General features: G+C 43.0%; 1 protein-coding gene across 11 annotated transcripts in view; it reads right to left on the bottom strand.

Moving 5' to 3' along the window:
- Positions 1-8,840: 8,840 nt before the first annotated feature.
- The window catches only part of LOC139259802 (bromodomain adjacent to zinc finger domain protein 2B-like), a 441,395-nt gene continuing 434,077 nt past the window's right edge, over positions 8,841-16,158 (bottom strand). For 10 of the 11 annotated variants that reach the window (XM_070875573.1, XM_070875574.1, XM_070875572.1 and 7 more), the window contains 2 exons: positions 10,424-10,567; positions 8,841-10,316 (listed from right to left, as the gene is read on the bottom strand). In XM_070875573.1, the coding sequence (XP_070731674.1) occupies positions 10,163-10,316; positions 10,424-10,567 (298 nt within the window). In that variant the 3' untranslated portion in view covers positions 8,841-10,162. Of the gene's footprint in view, positions 10,317-10,423; positions 10,568-16,158 lie in introns of those variants that run through there. The other variant, XM_070875583.1, reaches the window with a different exon arrangement.

Here is a 16,158-nt window from a genome sequence, read left to right as displayed (position 1 = left end):
TCCCCAATTTCCCCAGTTACATACAATTACTCCTACGTTAACTGGTTATGCCTCTTAGCAATAACTATGCTCAAACTAGCTCAGTATAATTCAATGGGTGATCAGTCCAACTGAATATATCTTCCACATGTTCGAGGGCTATCTTTCAACACCTCCTTCAAGTGTCCTATTCCAAGCTCAAGACAAAGAAACTTCCTTTGTCTCCTCTGTTTATAGCACAGAAAAACTGGAACAGCCAGATGTGTTTGGATAGAAATAACGTGACCATTTTGCTGATTACCCAACTCGAATGTCACTCCATGTCCCTTCGCTTCCTGTTTCAATTCAAACTTTACACAGTCCTGTTAGACTTTCTGTTTTTTGCCTCGTTCTGTTTGAATTCAAACTGCTTACCCCATCTCCCGAGGCTACTTTCAAACAGCTTGCAGATGATTTTCTTCTCCCACAAGCCTCCACTCACATGCAATAAAGGCCAACATGCCACTTACCTTCCTAATTACTTGCTGTAGCTGCATGCTAATTATATAGTTCCTCTCGCATCTCTCAGAACACTAACATTTAGTAGTTTCTCAGCATTTAAACCATATTAGGGTTGAAATCACCCTGAGGCCTGTTTGGGGGCGGTAACCTTCCGGAGCCGGGATTTTTACTGCCAGGGCCAGTAGTCCTACCCCCAGTGTGGAATTGGGCTTTGCGCTCCTCAAATGAGGCGGAGCGCTGTCTCAGACATTCCACCTTGTTAAAGGGGCGCTCCTGGGGCGTAAGCGCGGCACTGAGATCAACGCTACATGGAAGCTCGCTACCTACAAAACGCCCCCAAAATCTCAGGGGAAATTTCATCCAAGGCGCTACTGCTGCCCGCCCCTGGGCGAAAAGGCCATTGCACCCACGGGACGTAAAATTGGGGCAATTTTGGACCCATTAGGTATTCTATTTTTCCTACCAAAGTGGAAAACCTCACATTTCTCCACATTATTGCCCACTCACTTAACCTGTCTATATCCCTTTACAGTCCTGTGTGCTCCTCACAGCTTACTTTCCCACCTAGTCAGCAAAGTTGGATACATTACTCCCGGTCCTTTCATCGAAGTCACTAATATAGATTATAAACAGCTGAGGCCCAAGCATTGATCCTTGCGGCACCTCACTAGTTACAGCCTGCCAACCTTAAAATGAGCTGTTTATCCTTACTCCCTTCACACCTGCTATTCCCCCCCGCATAGACACATACACTTCCCAACAGGGATAGTAATATGGAGTGGGGACCCTGGATGACTTTTCTCTCTCCAAAGATAGAGAAGTTGAGACTATTGGTAAAACACCTGGTGTGCTTATTTTGTTGATATTGGAGGTTCTTAATAAGGAAACCTATGCTAGGCTGTTAGTGAGACAATGGTCTGGGTAAATATATTATCCCATTAGTACTGTGCTGCTGTCAATTTTGTGGTGCTTTAGGTCAGAGGCACCACAATATGAGGGACTACTGAGGTATCCCTGGAAGGTCATAATCTGTGAATCAGGTCCATTTGGTATTTGGAATTGTATTCACACAGGGTGCTATTTTATTTAAACATAGTTCCATATGGTAGTATATTTTTTGTTTTCAGGTAGCTGCTTCACAGCCAAACATCAAGGTCTTGAAAGGGCTGAGGTGGGAAGATAGTGTTGCGAGTAAATCTTTGCAGCCAACACTGTAACTGGAATCTTGCCGTAAAAATTTGTGGTTCCACTCATACCCGTTTACAGTCTCCGTTATGATTTTTCCTACTGTAGTTGAAAAGTTCCAATCTCCATCATTTACATGGTAGCCCTTGACGATATGATCCGCAAGTATGGAGTCAACTTCCACATGCATACAAGTGATACTCAGCTTTACCTCTACACATTACCATCAACTACATGGGTGTTGCTACATTCTCTAACTATCTGACTGATTCCCATCCATAACAAAATTAATTTTAGTTCTGTAAAATATTGGTAAAACTAAAACATCCTCTTTGGGTCCCTGTGGTAGCTGCTGCCTCTGCTCTCAACTTCATCAAACACCTCAGGTTAAATCCAATACATCGTATCAGTGGCCTTGACTCCAAAACACCTCAGGCTAAATCCAGTTAATTAATGAATTTAGCTTGACGTGATTGATAGAATCGAGGCCGGAATGTTTTAAAACCTTGCATTTATATAGCACCTTTCACATCTGCAGGATGTTTGAAAGCACTTCACAGCCATTACTTATATGTTTTATAAGCAAATGCAGCAATGGTCCCACAAACAGCAATGAGATGAAAGTCCAATTACCCTATTTTGTGGTATGGGTTGAAGAATAGATGTTGGCCAGGACACTAGGAGAATTCCTTGCTCCTCTTTGAAAAATGTTCCATATTTTTGATGTCCATCTGAACAGATAGACTAGGCCTTGGCTTAACACCTCATCTGAAAGATAACACATTTGTCAATGCAACAGTTCTTTGGTGCTGCACTGAAATGTCAGCTTAGACTTATGTGAAGCTCTCAATTAGGGCTTAAATCCAGAACTTTCTAACTCAGAAGTCAGTACTATTACTGAGCCAAATTAACACTTTTGATTGAATCTTTTAGTCCTGTTTAACCCAAGCTGAACTTCCTTCACCATGTTCTGATCCATTATCAAGACTACTTTTCTGTAACCTTTGAAGCAGTGTTCACTTTTGCTCCTATCTCTCATTCAGCACTGCCGAAACTATAATCAATGACTTCATCACCTCAAGACTCAAATTATCCACTGTTCTTCTCCCACACCTTTACCCTCCACCATCTCCAGCTTATTCGAACATACAGAAAAATAAAACAGCGAGTCAATCAAGCCTGCCCCACACTCATTATGGCTAAAGCATCATGACTGGACACTTCCAACCCTGTAATCTCCTTGATGAGGCAACAAAAAAAACCCCAGGCCAATAAGGGAAAAAGTACTCTAGAATATTCCTCTCCGTCCCCTTAAGTAATCAAAACCAGTCCAGGAGATCTCATGGACCTCTTTATCTGTAAAACCACTTACCTTCGATATGATGCTATCACCGCCCCAGTCCAGTCCAGCTCCCTCTTGCATGCATGGAGAGTGTCAGCACCAGCCAGCAACACATTCCAGAGGCTCACTACTCTTTGGGAGAAAAAATTCAGAACTCTTAACTCTCAGCAATTCCTGTACAATGTACTGCATTCCAAGCATCTTGCTCATGCTAAGTTCCACTGACTCTCTGGCCCTGATCTTGACAGTGGCAGGCTGCGTAGGCAGAGTGTGAATTTTCTTCCCGCATGCTATGGACTTTTGATTCGTTTTTCTTTGACGGGATCCCCACCTGGGAGTCAGCTTGATTGACAGGCTTGGCTTCCAATCAGATGGGGAGCACTCCGGAGCAGGGCTGCTTCAACTCAGGCTTCAATGGTAGCACTCTGCCTCTGAATTAGAAAGTCACGGGTTAAAGACCCAGTCCAGGACTTAAGCATTTAATCTAGGCTGACACGCGAGTGCATTACTGATGGGATACTGCACTGCTGCGGGTGCCAACTTTCTGATGAGACATTAAACCAAGGCTCCATCTGTTTTCTACATTAGAAGTGATTACACTTCAAAAGTACTTCATTGGCTGTAAAGCGATTTGAGGCCTCCTGAGCTCGTGAAACGCTCTACAGAAATGCAAGTCTTTCTTTCTCAGGTGGACATAAAAGATGCCATGGCAGTATTCAAAGAAAATCAGGGCAGTTCTCCCAGTGGTCTATCCAATATTTATTCCTCAACCAACTTCAGTAACAGAGATTATCTAGGCATTTATCTCATTGCTACTGTTGCTCATTACAGGAGCTGGCTGAGCACACATTGGATGCCGTGTTTCATGGGAACATTAGGAACAGCAGACCATTTAGTCCCTCGAGCACGCTCATATCTGCACCATCACTAAGACAGTCTATTTCCACCTCCATTCTATCCTCTGTAAACTTGCCATTCAACTTTGCTGCCTATGTCCTAACTGTTGAGCATCCCTGATTTCAATCGCTCCACCATTGGTGGCTGTGCCTTTAGCTGCCAAGGCCAAAGTCCTGTCCACCCATCACCTCTGTGCTCGCTGACCTACACTGGCTCCCAGTTAAACAATGCCTTGATTTTAAAGTTCTCATCCTTGTTTGCAAATACCTCCATGGCTTCGCCCCTCCCTTTCGCTGTAATCTTCTCCAGCCCCACAACCCTCCGAGATACCTGTGCTCCTCCAAATCTGGCCTGTTGAGCATCCCTGATTTCAATCTCTCCAACATTGGTGGCTGTGCCTTTAGCTGCCAAAGCCCTAAGCTCTGGAATTCCCTCCCTAAATCTTTCCGCCTCTCTACTACTTTTTCCTCCTTTAAGACGCTCCTTAAAACTTGCCTCTTTGCCCTAATAGCTCCTTATGTGGCTCGGTATCAAATTATTTTTTATAACGCAGAGTGAAGCGCATTGGGACGTTTTAATACTTTAAAGGTGCTATATAAATACATGTTATTGGGTGATCTACTCAACTCTATTTTCCTGCTTATGCTCCATATCCCTCGATACCCTTACCTAATAAAAATCTATCGATCTCAGTCTTGAAAGCACCAATCATCCAAGCATCCACACCCTTTTGGGAGAGAGAAGCCAGATTTCTATTAGCCTTTGTTTGAAAAAGTGCTTCCTGATTTTGCTCCCGAATGGCATAGCTGTTATTTTAAGATTATATCTCCTTGCTCTTGATTCTCCTACCAGCGGAAATAATTTATCCGTATCCACCCTATCAAATCTTTTCAACATTTTAACACCTTGATCAGATCACCCCTTATTCTTCTACACTCAATAGCATTCAAGCAACCTGTCCTTTTAATCTATTTAGTTTCCCTACATTACAATAGTGACTACTTCAAAAAGGCTGGTGGAGGACCTTTGTCTTACGAATGTTAAGTGTAAGGCCGATGCTTTCATATGCCTCAGTGAATACATTGACTATATCCTGGAGTTCAGCCTCAGAATGTGCGCAGACGCAGGCGTCGTCCGCATACTGCAACTCAACGACAGAGGTTGGGGTGACCTTGGACCTGGCCTGGAGACGGCGTAGGTTAAACAGCTTCTCACTGGTACTGTAGTTTAGTTCCACTCCAGCCCTCGGTCGCGGCCCTCGAAAAAGTGGACCATTTTCCATATCACGGGAGTCTCTTATCAACAAAGGCAGACATTGATGCGTAGATTCAACATCCAGTGCAGCCTTCGGCCGTCTGAGGAAAAGAGTGTTTGAAGACCAGGCCCTCAAATAGAAACATAGACATAGAAACATAGAAAATAGGTGCAGGAGTAGGCCATTCGGCCCTTCTAGCCTGCACCGCCATTCAATGAGTTCATGGCTGAACATTCAACTTCAGTACCCCATTCCTGCTTTCTCGCCATACCCCTTGATCCCCCGAGCAGTAAGGACCTCATCTAACTCCTTTTTGAATATATTTAGTGAATTGGCCTCAACAACTTTCTGTGGTAGAGAATTCCACAGGTTCACCACTCTCTGGGTGAAGAAGTTCCTCCGCATCTCGGTCCTAAATGGCTTACCCCTTATCCTTAGACTGTGACCCCTGGTTCTGGACTTCCCCAACATTGGGAACATTCTTCCTGCATCTAACCTGTCTAACCCCGTCAGAATTTTATATGTTTCTATGAGGTCCCCTCTCATTCTTCTGAACTCCAGTGAATACAAGCCCAGTTGATCCAGTCTTTCTTGATAGGTCAGTCCCGCCATCCCGGGAATCAGTCTGGTGAACCTTCGCTGCACTCCCTCAATAGCAAGAATGTCCTTCCTCAGGTTAGGAGACCAAAACTGTACACAATACTCCAGGTGTGGCCTCACCAATGCCCTGTACAACTGTAGCAACACCTCCCTGCCCCTGTACTCAAATCCCCTCGCTATGAAGGCCAACATGCCATTTGCTTTCTTAACCGCCTGCTGCACCTGCATGCCAACCTTCAATGACTGATGTACCATGACACCCAGGTCTCTTTGCACCTCCCCTTTTCCTAATCTGTCACCATTCAGATAATAGTCTGTCTCTCTGTTTTTACCACCAAAGTGGATAACCTCACATTTATCCACATTATACTTCATCTGCCATGCATTTGCCCACTCACCTAACCTATCCAAGTCGCTCTGCAGCCTCACAGCATCCTCCTCGCAGCTCACACTGCCACCCAACTTAGTGTCATCCGCAAATTTGGAGATACTACATTTAATCCCCTCATCTAAATCATTAATGTACAGTGTAAACAGCTGGGGCCCCAGCACAGAACCTTGCGGTACCCCACTAGTCACTGCCTGCCATTCTGAAAAGTACCCATTTACTCCTACTCTTTGCTTCCTGTCTGACAACCAGTTCTCAATCCATGTCAGTACACTACCCCCAATCCCATGTGCTCTAACTTTGCACATCAATCTCTTGTGTGGGACCTTGTCGAACGCCTTCTGAAAGTCCAAATATACCACATCAACTGGTTCTCCCTTATCCACTCTACTGGAAACATCCTCAAAAAATTCCAGAAGATTTGTCAAGCATGATTTCCCTTTCACAAATCCATGCTGACTTGGACCTATCATGTCACCTCTTTCCAAATGCACTGCTATGACATCCTTAATAATTGATTCCATCATTTTACCCACTACCGATGTCAGGCTGACCGGTCTATAATTCCCTGTTTTCTCTCTCCCTCCTTTTTTAAAAAGTGGGGTTACATTGGCTACCCTCCACTCCATAGGAACTGATCCAGAGTCAATGGAATGTTGGAAAATGACTGTCAACGCATCCACTATTCCCAAGGCCACCTCCTTAAGTACTCTGGGATGCAGTCCATCAGGCCCTGGGGATTTATCGGCCTTCAATCCCATCAATTTCCCCAACACAATTTCCCGGCTAATAAGGATTTCCCTCAGTTCCTCCTCCTTACTAGACCCCCCGACCCCTTTTATAACCGGAAGGTTGTTCGTGTCCTCCTTCGTGAATACCGAACCAAAGTACTTGTTCAATTGGTCCGCCATTTCTTTGTTCCCCGTTATGACTTCCCCTGATTCTGACTGCAGGGGACCTACATTTGTCTTTACTAACCTTTTTCTCTTTACATATCTATAGAAACTTTTGCAATCCGTCTTAATGTTCCCTGCAAGCTTCTTCTCATACTCCATTTTCCCTGCCCTAATCAAACCCTTTGTCCTCCTCTGCTGAGTTCTAAATTTCTCCCAGTCCCCAGGTTCGCTGCTATTTCTGGCCAATTTGTATGCCACTTCCTTGGCTTTAATACTATCCCTGATTTCCCTTGATAGCCACGGTTGAGCCACCTTCCCTTTTTTATTTCTATGCCAGACAGGAATGTACAATTGTTGTAGTTCATCCATGCGGTCTCTAAATGTCTGCCATTGCCCATCCACAGTCAACCCCTTAAGTATCATTCGCCAATCCATCTCAGCCAATTCACGCCTCATACCTTCAAAGTTAGCCTTCTACCACCAAGCTCATGGTCTACAGGGCTGTAGTAATACCCACCCTCCTGTATGGATCTGAGGCATGGACAATGTATAGAAGGCACCTCAAGTCGCTGGAGATATATCACCAATGATGTCTCCGCAAGATCCTGCAAATCCCCTGGGAGGACAGGCGCACCAACATCAGTGTCCTCGTCCAAGCTAACATTCCCAGTATTGAAGCATTGACCACACTCGATCAGCTTCGCTGAGCAGGCCACATAGTTCGCATGCTAGATACGAGACTCCCTAAGCAAATGCTTTATGCGGAGTTCCTTCATGGTAAACGAGCCAAAGGTGGCAGCGGAAATGTTATAAGGACACCCCCCCAAAGCCTCCCTGGTAAAGTGCGACATCACCACTGACACCTGGGAGACCCTGGCCGAAGACCGGCCGAAGTGGAGAAAGTGCATCCGGGAGGGCGTTGAGCTCTTCGAGTCTCAACGCAAAGAGCACGAAAAGGTCAAGCGCAGGCAGTGGAAGGAGTCCGTGGCAAACCAGCCCCACACACCCCTTCCTTCGACGAATATCTGTCCCACCTGTAACAGGATCTGTGGCTCTCGTATCGGACTGTTCAGCCATCAAAGAACTCACTTTGGGAGTGGAAGCAAGTCCTCCTCGATTCCGAGGGACTGCCTATGATGACTTCAAAAAGCACTGCATTGGCTGTAAAGCACTTTGGAACATCCTGAGGCCATGAAAGACACTGTATAAATATGTTCTTTCTTTATTTCTTTGCACTTGGCCCAAATATTCCTCTTGCTCTGCTTCATCTTCCATTCCATGACTTAGAATATTCATGAATGTCACAGAAGATCTAGTATTTTGAAAAGTAGCAGTAAAAATGCAATATATATGCATATAATCCAACATTCCCAACTTCAAGATATTTCTATTTTGGTTTCTCCCAATATTCAAGCATAGATTACAATCCCAATGTTCTCAATATTTACTGGGACTCAAACTCTAATTTCTAGTAATTCATTTTTAACCTGCAAAAAAAAAAGCAACCATTATGTCCATTTCAAAGTGTCCCAAGTTCAATATAGTTAGTGTAACTGCTGTTAATACAGTACAATTTTACTTTAGTGAGTTAAGCACAATTTGAGCAAACCCATTCTACTAACCCATGATACAGTTCCTCGACAGCTAAAACAGACCCAAAACATTTTCATATTCATTAGGATATTAGATTTGTATGGAATCTTTAGTTTACAAAATTATTCATAACAGACACACTAATGCAGAATAGAACAGCTCAAACATTTATCAATTTTAAAAATCAAAACACAAAAAACAAGATTGGAAAACACCCTTTTATTATGTCCGTGCCACACATACTAGTGAAAAATAATGCTCCTAAGAAAGAAAACTACCCTTTTTCACAACATATTTAAATAAAATAACTTCAAGTACTTTGACTCAGGTACAAAAATTTCTGATCTGAGCTGCCTCCAACAGGCCACTGCAACACACAGTAGTTAAACACAGTGGTTACAAAGAGCCATTTGTGTACCAAGTTCTGTGGCAAGGCAGATGGAGGGAAATGCATTATGAAAAATACTGTGTATAGGAAATTGTAATTTATTGTATGGATACAAATGATTATATTGGAATTTGAGACCACAGTGGCTCAAAAATTATATAACAAAAATAGAAAATGGAAAATCTAATATCCCCTACACCCTGTTTTAAAGGCAGGCACTACCCAACATTAGGAGACTCCACAGTGTTTGTAGAGGATATGTACAAGCCATATACGTATAATCATTTTAAGACTAAAATAAAATGCTACGGTTATTCTAAGGCATAACAATATTCAATGCCTGCAAACAATATGTACACATCATACATATTTGAACAAGACTTAATTAATATTAACATTAATGAACAATTATATACAGATGTTTCTTTGTTGATCCACTGTTCTCGAATTTACTTTGAGACTAAGAAGGTGGTGCATTGATAAGCAGATCTGTAAATTTATGTCTACAGTAACAACAGGTTCTCCAGTGCCCTTCCCGGACAGAACAGTGTAAACAGTTATCAATTGGCTTTGTTTTATTATTCAAAAACATTCGTTGTTTTATTTCCTTGAAGCTTTAAAGCAATTTTGCTGCCTCTTCCTTTTCATAGAAAATGAAGACTTGACATTTTATTCATAAATTAACAAAAATTAAATACATTCACTAAAATATAAGCTACAAAAAAAATTCAAGATTTTTTCCATTTACTTCCATGTATATTTTTTTTTTTACAAGAGGGAGAGGATTTCCAGTCCCTCATTACAGCTCTGGTGGTTTTATACTATTTCAGTGCGTTTTGAAATATTGGTTGCTATTGCACTAGGACCACCCCATGCCACTGAACTCTTTGGGTGTGCTTCCCTGTTCTACCGAAGCTGTCCGTAAAACATTTCCATAGTTCAAGAGCTATGGTCTCCAAAGGAGCGAACCTTCTTTTCTAGAATAATCCTTGGCTGGCATTTCCACATTTTAAGAAGTGATGTGACGTATCTGTTGATTTGTGCAAATTATCTTGCACTTCCCCATAGATATGAAGACACCAGTATTTCAGGCTGCTGGTCCCAATGTCTTTATACTTTAATTCTTATTTGAATTGCTTTAGCTTCCCTTAAAAAGCTCAGCCCATCGCTTTTCGAAAAATCTCCTCATGTTGTGACCAGCTCTGCCTATGTCCGAATCATCTTCATTAAATGTTTCACAGTTGTCAAAAACTAGTCTGGCATCCGCAGCAAACACTTCAGTATTAGGGTATCTAGGAAATAATATTTGTTTAGGAATCAGTATTATTGCCAAAACAATTCAGCTCTTATTACTTCAAATTTTTTAAATATGATTTATAAATAATTTACAGATACTTACAGTCCATTGCTGAGTTTTTCTCTAATAGTAGAGAAATCCATGGGTTTCTTTATAACCTTTCTGTACCCAGGTACCAGTTTGGAGTTCACAGGGAGTAAGAAGGGCCATGCATCCTCATGGGTTTCCAGCTCTGATAACATTACGCTGCAAAAAAAATGTAAAAATTGGGTGAAATGCTGATACATCGTAGAATTGTGTGCTTGATTGGTCTTACATATTTCCAGATTAACTTATGCAGTCAAAGTGAAAGCAAAAATCATGTACTACCCACTTCTGGAAAGCACTGGGAAATTGGGAAAGGAGTGGCAGTAGCAATATTGATTGAAAAAAACACAATTACCATGGTAGAAAGAAGGGATTTCAGTAAAGGTGATTGGGCAGTGGAAACACTACAGTAGAGTTAAGGAACAGCAAAGGATGCAAGACTCTGGCAAGAGTTGTCTACCGACCTGATAGTACTGATATAGTGGGGAGATGTATAAATACGGAAATCAGGGAAACATGTAGCAAAAAAAAAAGTATATACATTGGGAGATTTTAATTTCGATATAGACTAGGAGAAGCAGAACAGCTCAAGTGGTAAATGCAATGAATTTCTGGAATGTATTCGGGATAGTCTTCTACAACAATATGTTTTAGAACCAAGAAGGGAACAGACCACGCTGGTTTTAACAATGAGTAATAAACCAGAATTAGTTAGCAATCTGATAGTATGATAGCATCTTCCAAATAGTAACCATAAAATGTTTGAATTTGATGTTAAGTTTGAAAGGGAGCAGAGAGAGTCACAAACCAGTTTTAAATTTAAGTAAGGCAAACTTCGAAGAGATGAGACATAAATTGACCACAGTAAACTAGGCTTAACTGTTAATGGATAAATCCACAAACAGTGGGAAGTATTTGGTACACATGCAAACCAGTACATACCTATAAAAGGCAAAGGCTCCACTTGTGTAGTTAAGCAACCATCAACAAATAAGGGAAGAGATAGTATAGTATCAAATTAAAAGGGCTTACACAAATGCAAGGAAAAGTGGAAATCCAGAAGACTGGGAGAGCTATAAATATCAACAAAGGGATACAAAGAAAGTAATGAGGTGCAAAAAGGAAATATGAAAAATCTTGCAATGGATATCAAAACTAACAGCAAAAGATTTTATAAATATATTAAGAGTGGTACAGGGCAATGTGGGTCCATTAAAGACAGATGCAGGCAAGACTGTAATAGATTATAAGATCTGGCAGACTTGTTAAATTAGTACTTTGTATCCGTTTCCACCATGGAGGAAGAGGACAAAATATCAGCGGTACAAGGGAAACTAAAAATAAGGGAAAGGGACGTACATAGTAGATTCAATACAAGTAAAAAAAAAAGGTAAAGAGAAAATAATGGGACTTAAGATGGACAAATCTCCAGAACGTGCTTCCAACCAGGATATTAAAAGAAATAGGTGACAAAATTGCAGATATAGTCATAGTTTTCCAAATGCTCTCTAGATTCAGGAATTGTGCATTGTATTGGAAAATTTCAAATTTCACTCCATTATTTGAGAGAGAAAGGGAGAAATCAGCTAACGATAAACTTGGCAGTTTATCAATTGTGGGAAAGTTACTGGAATCTATCAGATGCAGATTGGATGAGCACTTACACAAGTATCAGTTGTTCAATGAGAATCAGCATAAATCTGTGAAGAGCAGGTAATCATAGAATCAGACAGCACAGAAGAATGCCATTCGGCCAATTGTGCTTGTGCTGGCTCTTTGCAAGAGATATCCAATTAATCCCACTCCTTTGCTTTTCCCCCCATAGCTCTGCAAATGTTTTGTTTTCAAGTAATATATTGAATTCCATTTTGAAAGTTACTATTGAATCTGCGTCAACCACTCTTTCAGGCATTGCATTCCAGATCATCAGAACTCGCTGTGTAAAAATCATTCTCCTCATCTCCCCTCCATTTTGTTTTTACTATTATCTTAAATCCAAGTCCTCTGAACATAAGAACATAAGAATTAGGAGCTGGAATAAGCCATACGGCCCGAGCCTGCTCCACCATACAATGAGATCATGGCTGATCTTCGACCTCAACACTTTCCCGCCCAATCCCCATATCACTTGATTTCCCTGGCACTGGAAACAGTTTTTCCTTATTTACTCTATCAAAATCCTTCATAATTATGAACACCTCTATTAAATATCTCCTCAACCTTCTCTGCTCTAAGGAGAACAATCCAAGCATCTCTAGTTTCTCCACATAACTGAAGTCTCTCATCCCTGGTATCATTCTATTAAATAATTTTTCTGCACATTTTCCAAGGTCTTGACATTCTTCCTAAAATGTGGTGCCCAGAATTGGAAACAAGACTGCAAGCTGAGGCCCAACTAGTGATGTATAATGATTTAGCCTAACTTCCTTGCTTTTGTACATCTATTTATAAAGCCCAGGATCCCATATGCTTTCTTATCAGCCATATCAACTTGTCCTTCAAAGAACTGTGTATGTGAACCCCCAAATGTCTCTGTTCCTGCACCCACTCTAAAAATTGCACCATTTAGTTTATATTGCCTCTCCTCATTCTTCTTTGCAAAATTTCTGACTATTCTAGGTGAATGAGTAGAGAGTTGTATTTTCAAGTTTGCAGATGACATCAAGTTAGGAGGCACAGAAAATTGTGTGGATGGGCACAGGAAGTTGCAAAGGGACATAGACAGACTAAGTGAATGTGCAAAACTACAGCAGATGGCGTTCATCGTTATCCACTTTGGATCTGAGAAAGACAAATCAGAATATTTTCTTCATAGAGAGACTAGGAGCTGTGATGGAGCAAAGGAATTTAGGTGTCCACGTACACAAACCACTAAAAGCTAGTGCATTGGTATAAAAAGTAATCAGAAAGGCTAATAGGATGTTTATCTCAAGGGGATTGGAATTCTAAAGTGAGGAAGGGATACTTCCAGAGTCTTGGTCAGACCACATCTGAAGTACTGCATTCAGTTTTGGGCACCGAATCTCAGGAAATATATATTGGCCTTGGAAGGGGTACAGTACAGATTCACTCATATGATAGCAGGGCTTAGGTTTTATAAACTTGGCTTGTATTCCCAGAAATTTAGAAAGTTATAGAGTGATATAATCAAGGTGTATAAAATTATAAAGGCTTTGGCAGGGAAGATATAGATAAACTATTTCCTCTAATGCGAGAATCCAGAACCATAGAAACATAGACATAGAAAATAGGTGCAGGAGTAGGCCATTCAGCCCTTCAAGCCTGCACAACCATTCAATATGATCACAGCTGATCATGCACTTCAGTACCCCATTCCTGCTTTCTCTCCATACCCCTTGATCTCTTTAGCCGTAAGGGCCACATCTAACTCCCTTTTGAATATATCTAATGAACTTGGCCTCAACAACTTTCTGTGGTAGAGAATTCCACATGCTCACAACTCTTGAGTGAAGAAGTTTCTCTTCATTTCGGTCCTAAATGTCTTACCCCTTATCCATAGACTGTGACCCCTGGTTCTGGACTTCCCCAACATCGGGAACATTCTTCCTGCATCTAACCTGTCCAATCCCGTCAGAATTTTATATCTTTCTCATTCTTCTAAATTCCATTGAATATAAGCCTAGTCGATCCAGTCTTTCTTCATATGTCAGTACTGCCATCCCGGGAATCAGTCTGGTGAACCTTCGCTGCACTCCCTCAATAGCAAGAATGTCCTTCCTCAGATTAGGAGACCAAAACTGTACACAATATTCAAGGTGTGGCCTCACCAAGGCCCTGTACAACTGCAGTAAGACCTACCTGCTCCGATACTCAAATCCTCTCGCTATGAAGGCCAACATGTCCTTTTGCCTTCTTCACCGCCTGCTGTACCTGTATGCCAACTTTCAATGACCGATGTACCATGACACCCAGGTCTCGTTGCACCTCCCCTTTTACTAATCTGTCACCATTCAGATAATAATCTGCCTTTTTATTTTTACCACCAAAGTGGATAACCTCACATTTATCTACATTATACCGCATCTGCCATGTATTTGCCCACTCACCTAACCTGTCCAAGTCACCCTGCTGCAGCCTCTTAGCATCCTCCTCACAGCTCACACTGCCACCCAGTTTAGTGTCATCTGCAAACTTGGAGATATTACATTCAATTCCTTCGTCTAAATCATTAATGTATATTGTAAATAGCTGGGGGCCCAGCACTGAACTTTGCGGTACCCCACTAGTCACTGCCTGCCATTCTGAAAAGGACCCGTTTATTCCTACTCTTTGCTTCCTGTCTGACAACCAGTTCTCTATCCACGTCAGTACATTACCCCCAATACCATGTGCTTTAATTTTGCACACTAATCTCTTGTGTGGAACCTTGTCAAAAGCCCTTTGAAAGTCTAAATACACCACATCCACTGGCTCCCCCTTGTCCACTCTACTAGTTATATCCTCAATAAATTCTAGATTTGTCAAGCATGATTTCCCCTTCATAAATCCATGCTGACTTGGACCGATCCTGTCACTACTTTCCAAATGCGCTACTATTACATCTTTCATAATTGATTCCAACATTTTCCCCACCACCGATGTCAGGCTGACCGGTCTGTAATTCCCTGTTTCGTCTCTCCCTCCTTTTTTAAAAATTGGGGTTACACTGGCTACCCTCCAGTCCATAGGAACTGATCCAGAATGTTGGAAAATGACCACCAATGCATCCGCTATTTCTAGGGCCACTTCCTTAAGTACTTTGGGATGTAGACTGTCAGGCCCTGGGGATTTATCGGCCTACAATCCCATCACTTTTCCTAACACAATTTGCCGACTAATAAGGATTTCCTTTAGTTCCTCCTTCTCGCTAGACCCTCGGTCCCCTACTATTTCCGGAAGTTTATTTGTGTCTTCCTTAGTGAAGACAGAATCATAGTATTTGTTCAATTGGTCTGCATTTCTTTGTTCCCCATTATAAATTCGCCTAATTCTGACTGTAAGGGATCCACATTTGTCTTTACTAATCTTTTTCTCATCCTGGAGTCTTGTTTGCGGCCACAGAAATGTATATTGTAAATAGCTGGGGTCCCAGCACTGAACCCTGCGGCACCCCACTAGTCACTGCCTGCCATTCTGAAAAGGACCCATTTATTCCGACTCTCTGCTTCCTGTCTGCCAACCAGTTCTTTATCCACGTCAATGCATTACCCCCAATACCATGGGCTCAAGGAGGGAGGGGAGGGAGGGAGGGAGGGGAGGGGGGGGGAGGGAGGGGAGGGGGGGGAGGGAGGGAGGAGGGGAGAGAGGGAGGGAGGAGGGGAGTGAGGGAGGAGGGGGGGAGGGGGAGGGAGGAGGGGGGGAGGGGGAGGGAGGGAGGGGGGGAGGGGAAGGGAGGGGAGGGGAGGAGGGGGGGAGGGGAGGGGAGGAGGGGGGGGAGGGGAGGAGGGGGGGGGGAGGGAGGAGGAGGAGGGGGGGAGGGAGGAGGAGGAGGGGGGGGAGGAAGGGGGGGGAGGAAGGGGGGGGAGGAGGGAAGGAGGAGGAGGGGGGGGAGGGAGGAGGAGGAGGGGGGGGAGGGAGGGAGGGAAGGAGGAGGAGGAGGGGGGGAGGGGAGGAAGGGGGGGGAGGGGAGGAAGGGGGGGGAGGGGAGGAAGGGGGAGGAGGAAGGGGGGAGGAGGGGGGGGGAAGGAGGGGGGGGGGAGGAGGGGGGGAGGAGGGGGGGGAGGAGAGGAGGAGGGAGGAGGAAGGGGGGG

The sequence above is a fragment of the Pristiophorus japonicus genome, chromosome 3 (genome assembly GCF_044704955.1).
Source record: "Pristiophorus japonicus isolate sPriJap1 chromosome 3, sPriJap1.hap1, whole genome shotgun sequence".
In the NCBI taxonomy this organism is placed as follows: domain Eukaryota; kingdom Metazoa; phylum Chordata; class Chondrichthyes; family Pristiophoridae; genus Pristiophorus; species Pristiophorus japonicus.
This window is presented reverse-complemented; position numbering and strand designations above follow the sequence as displayed.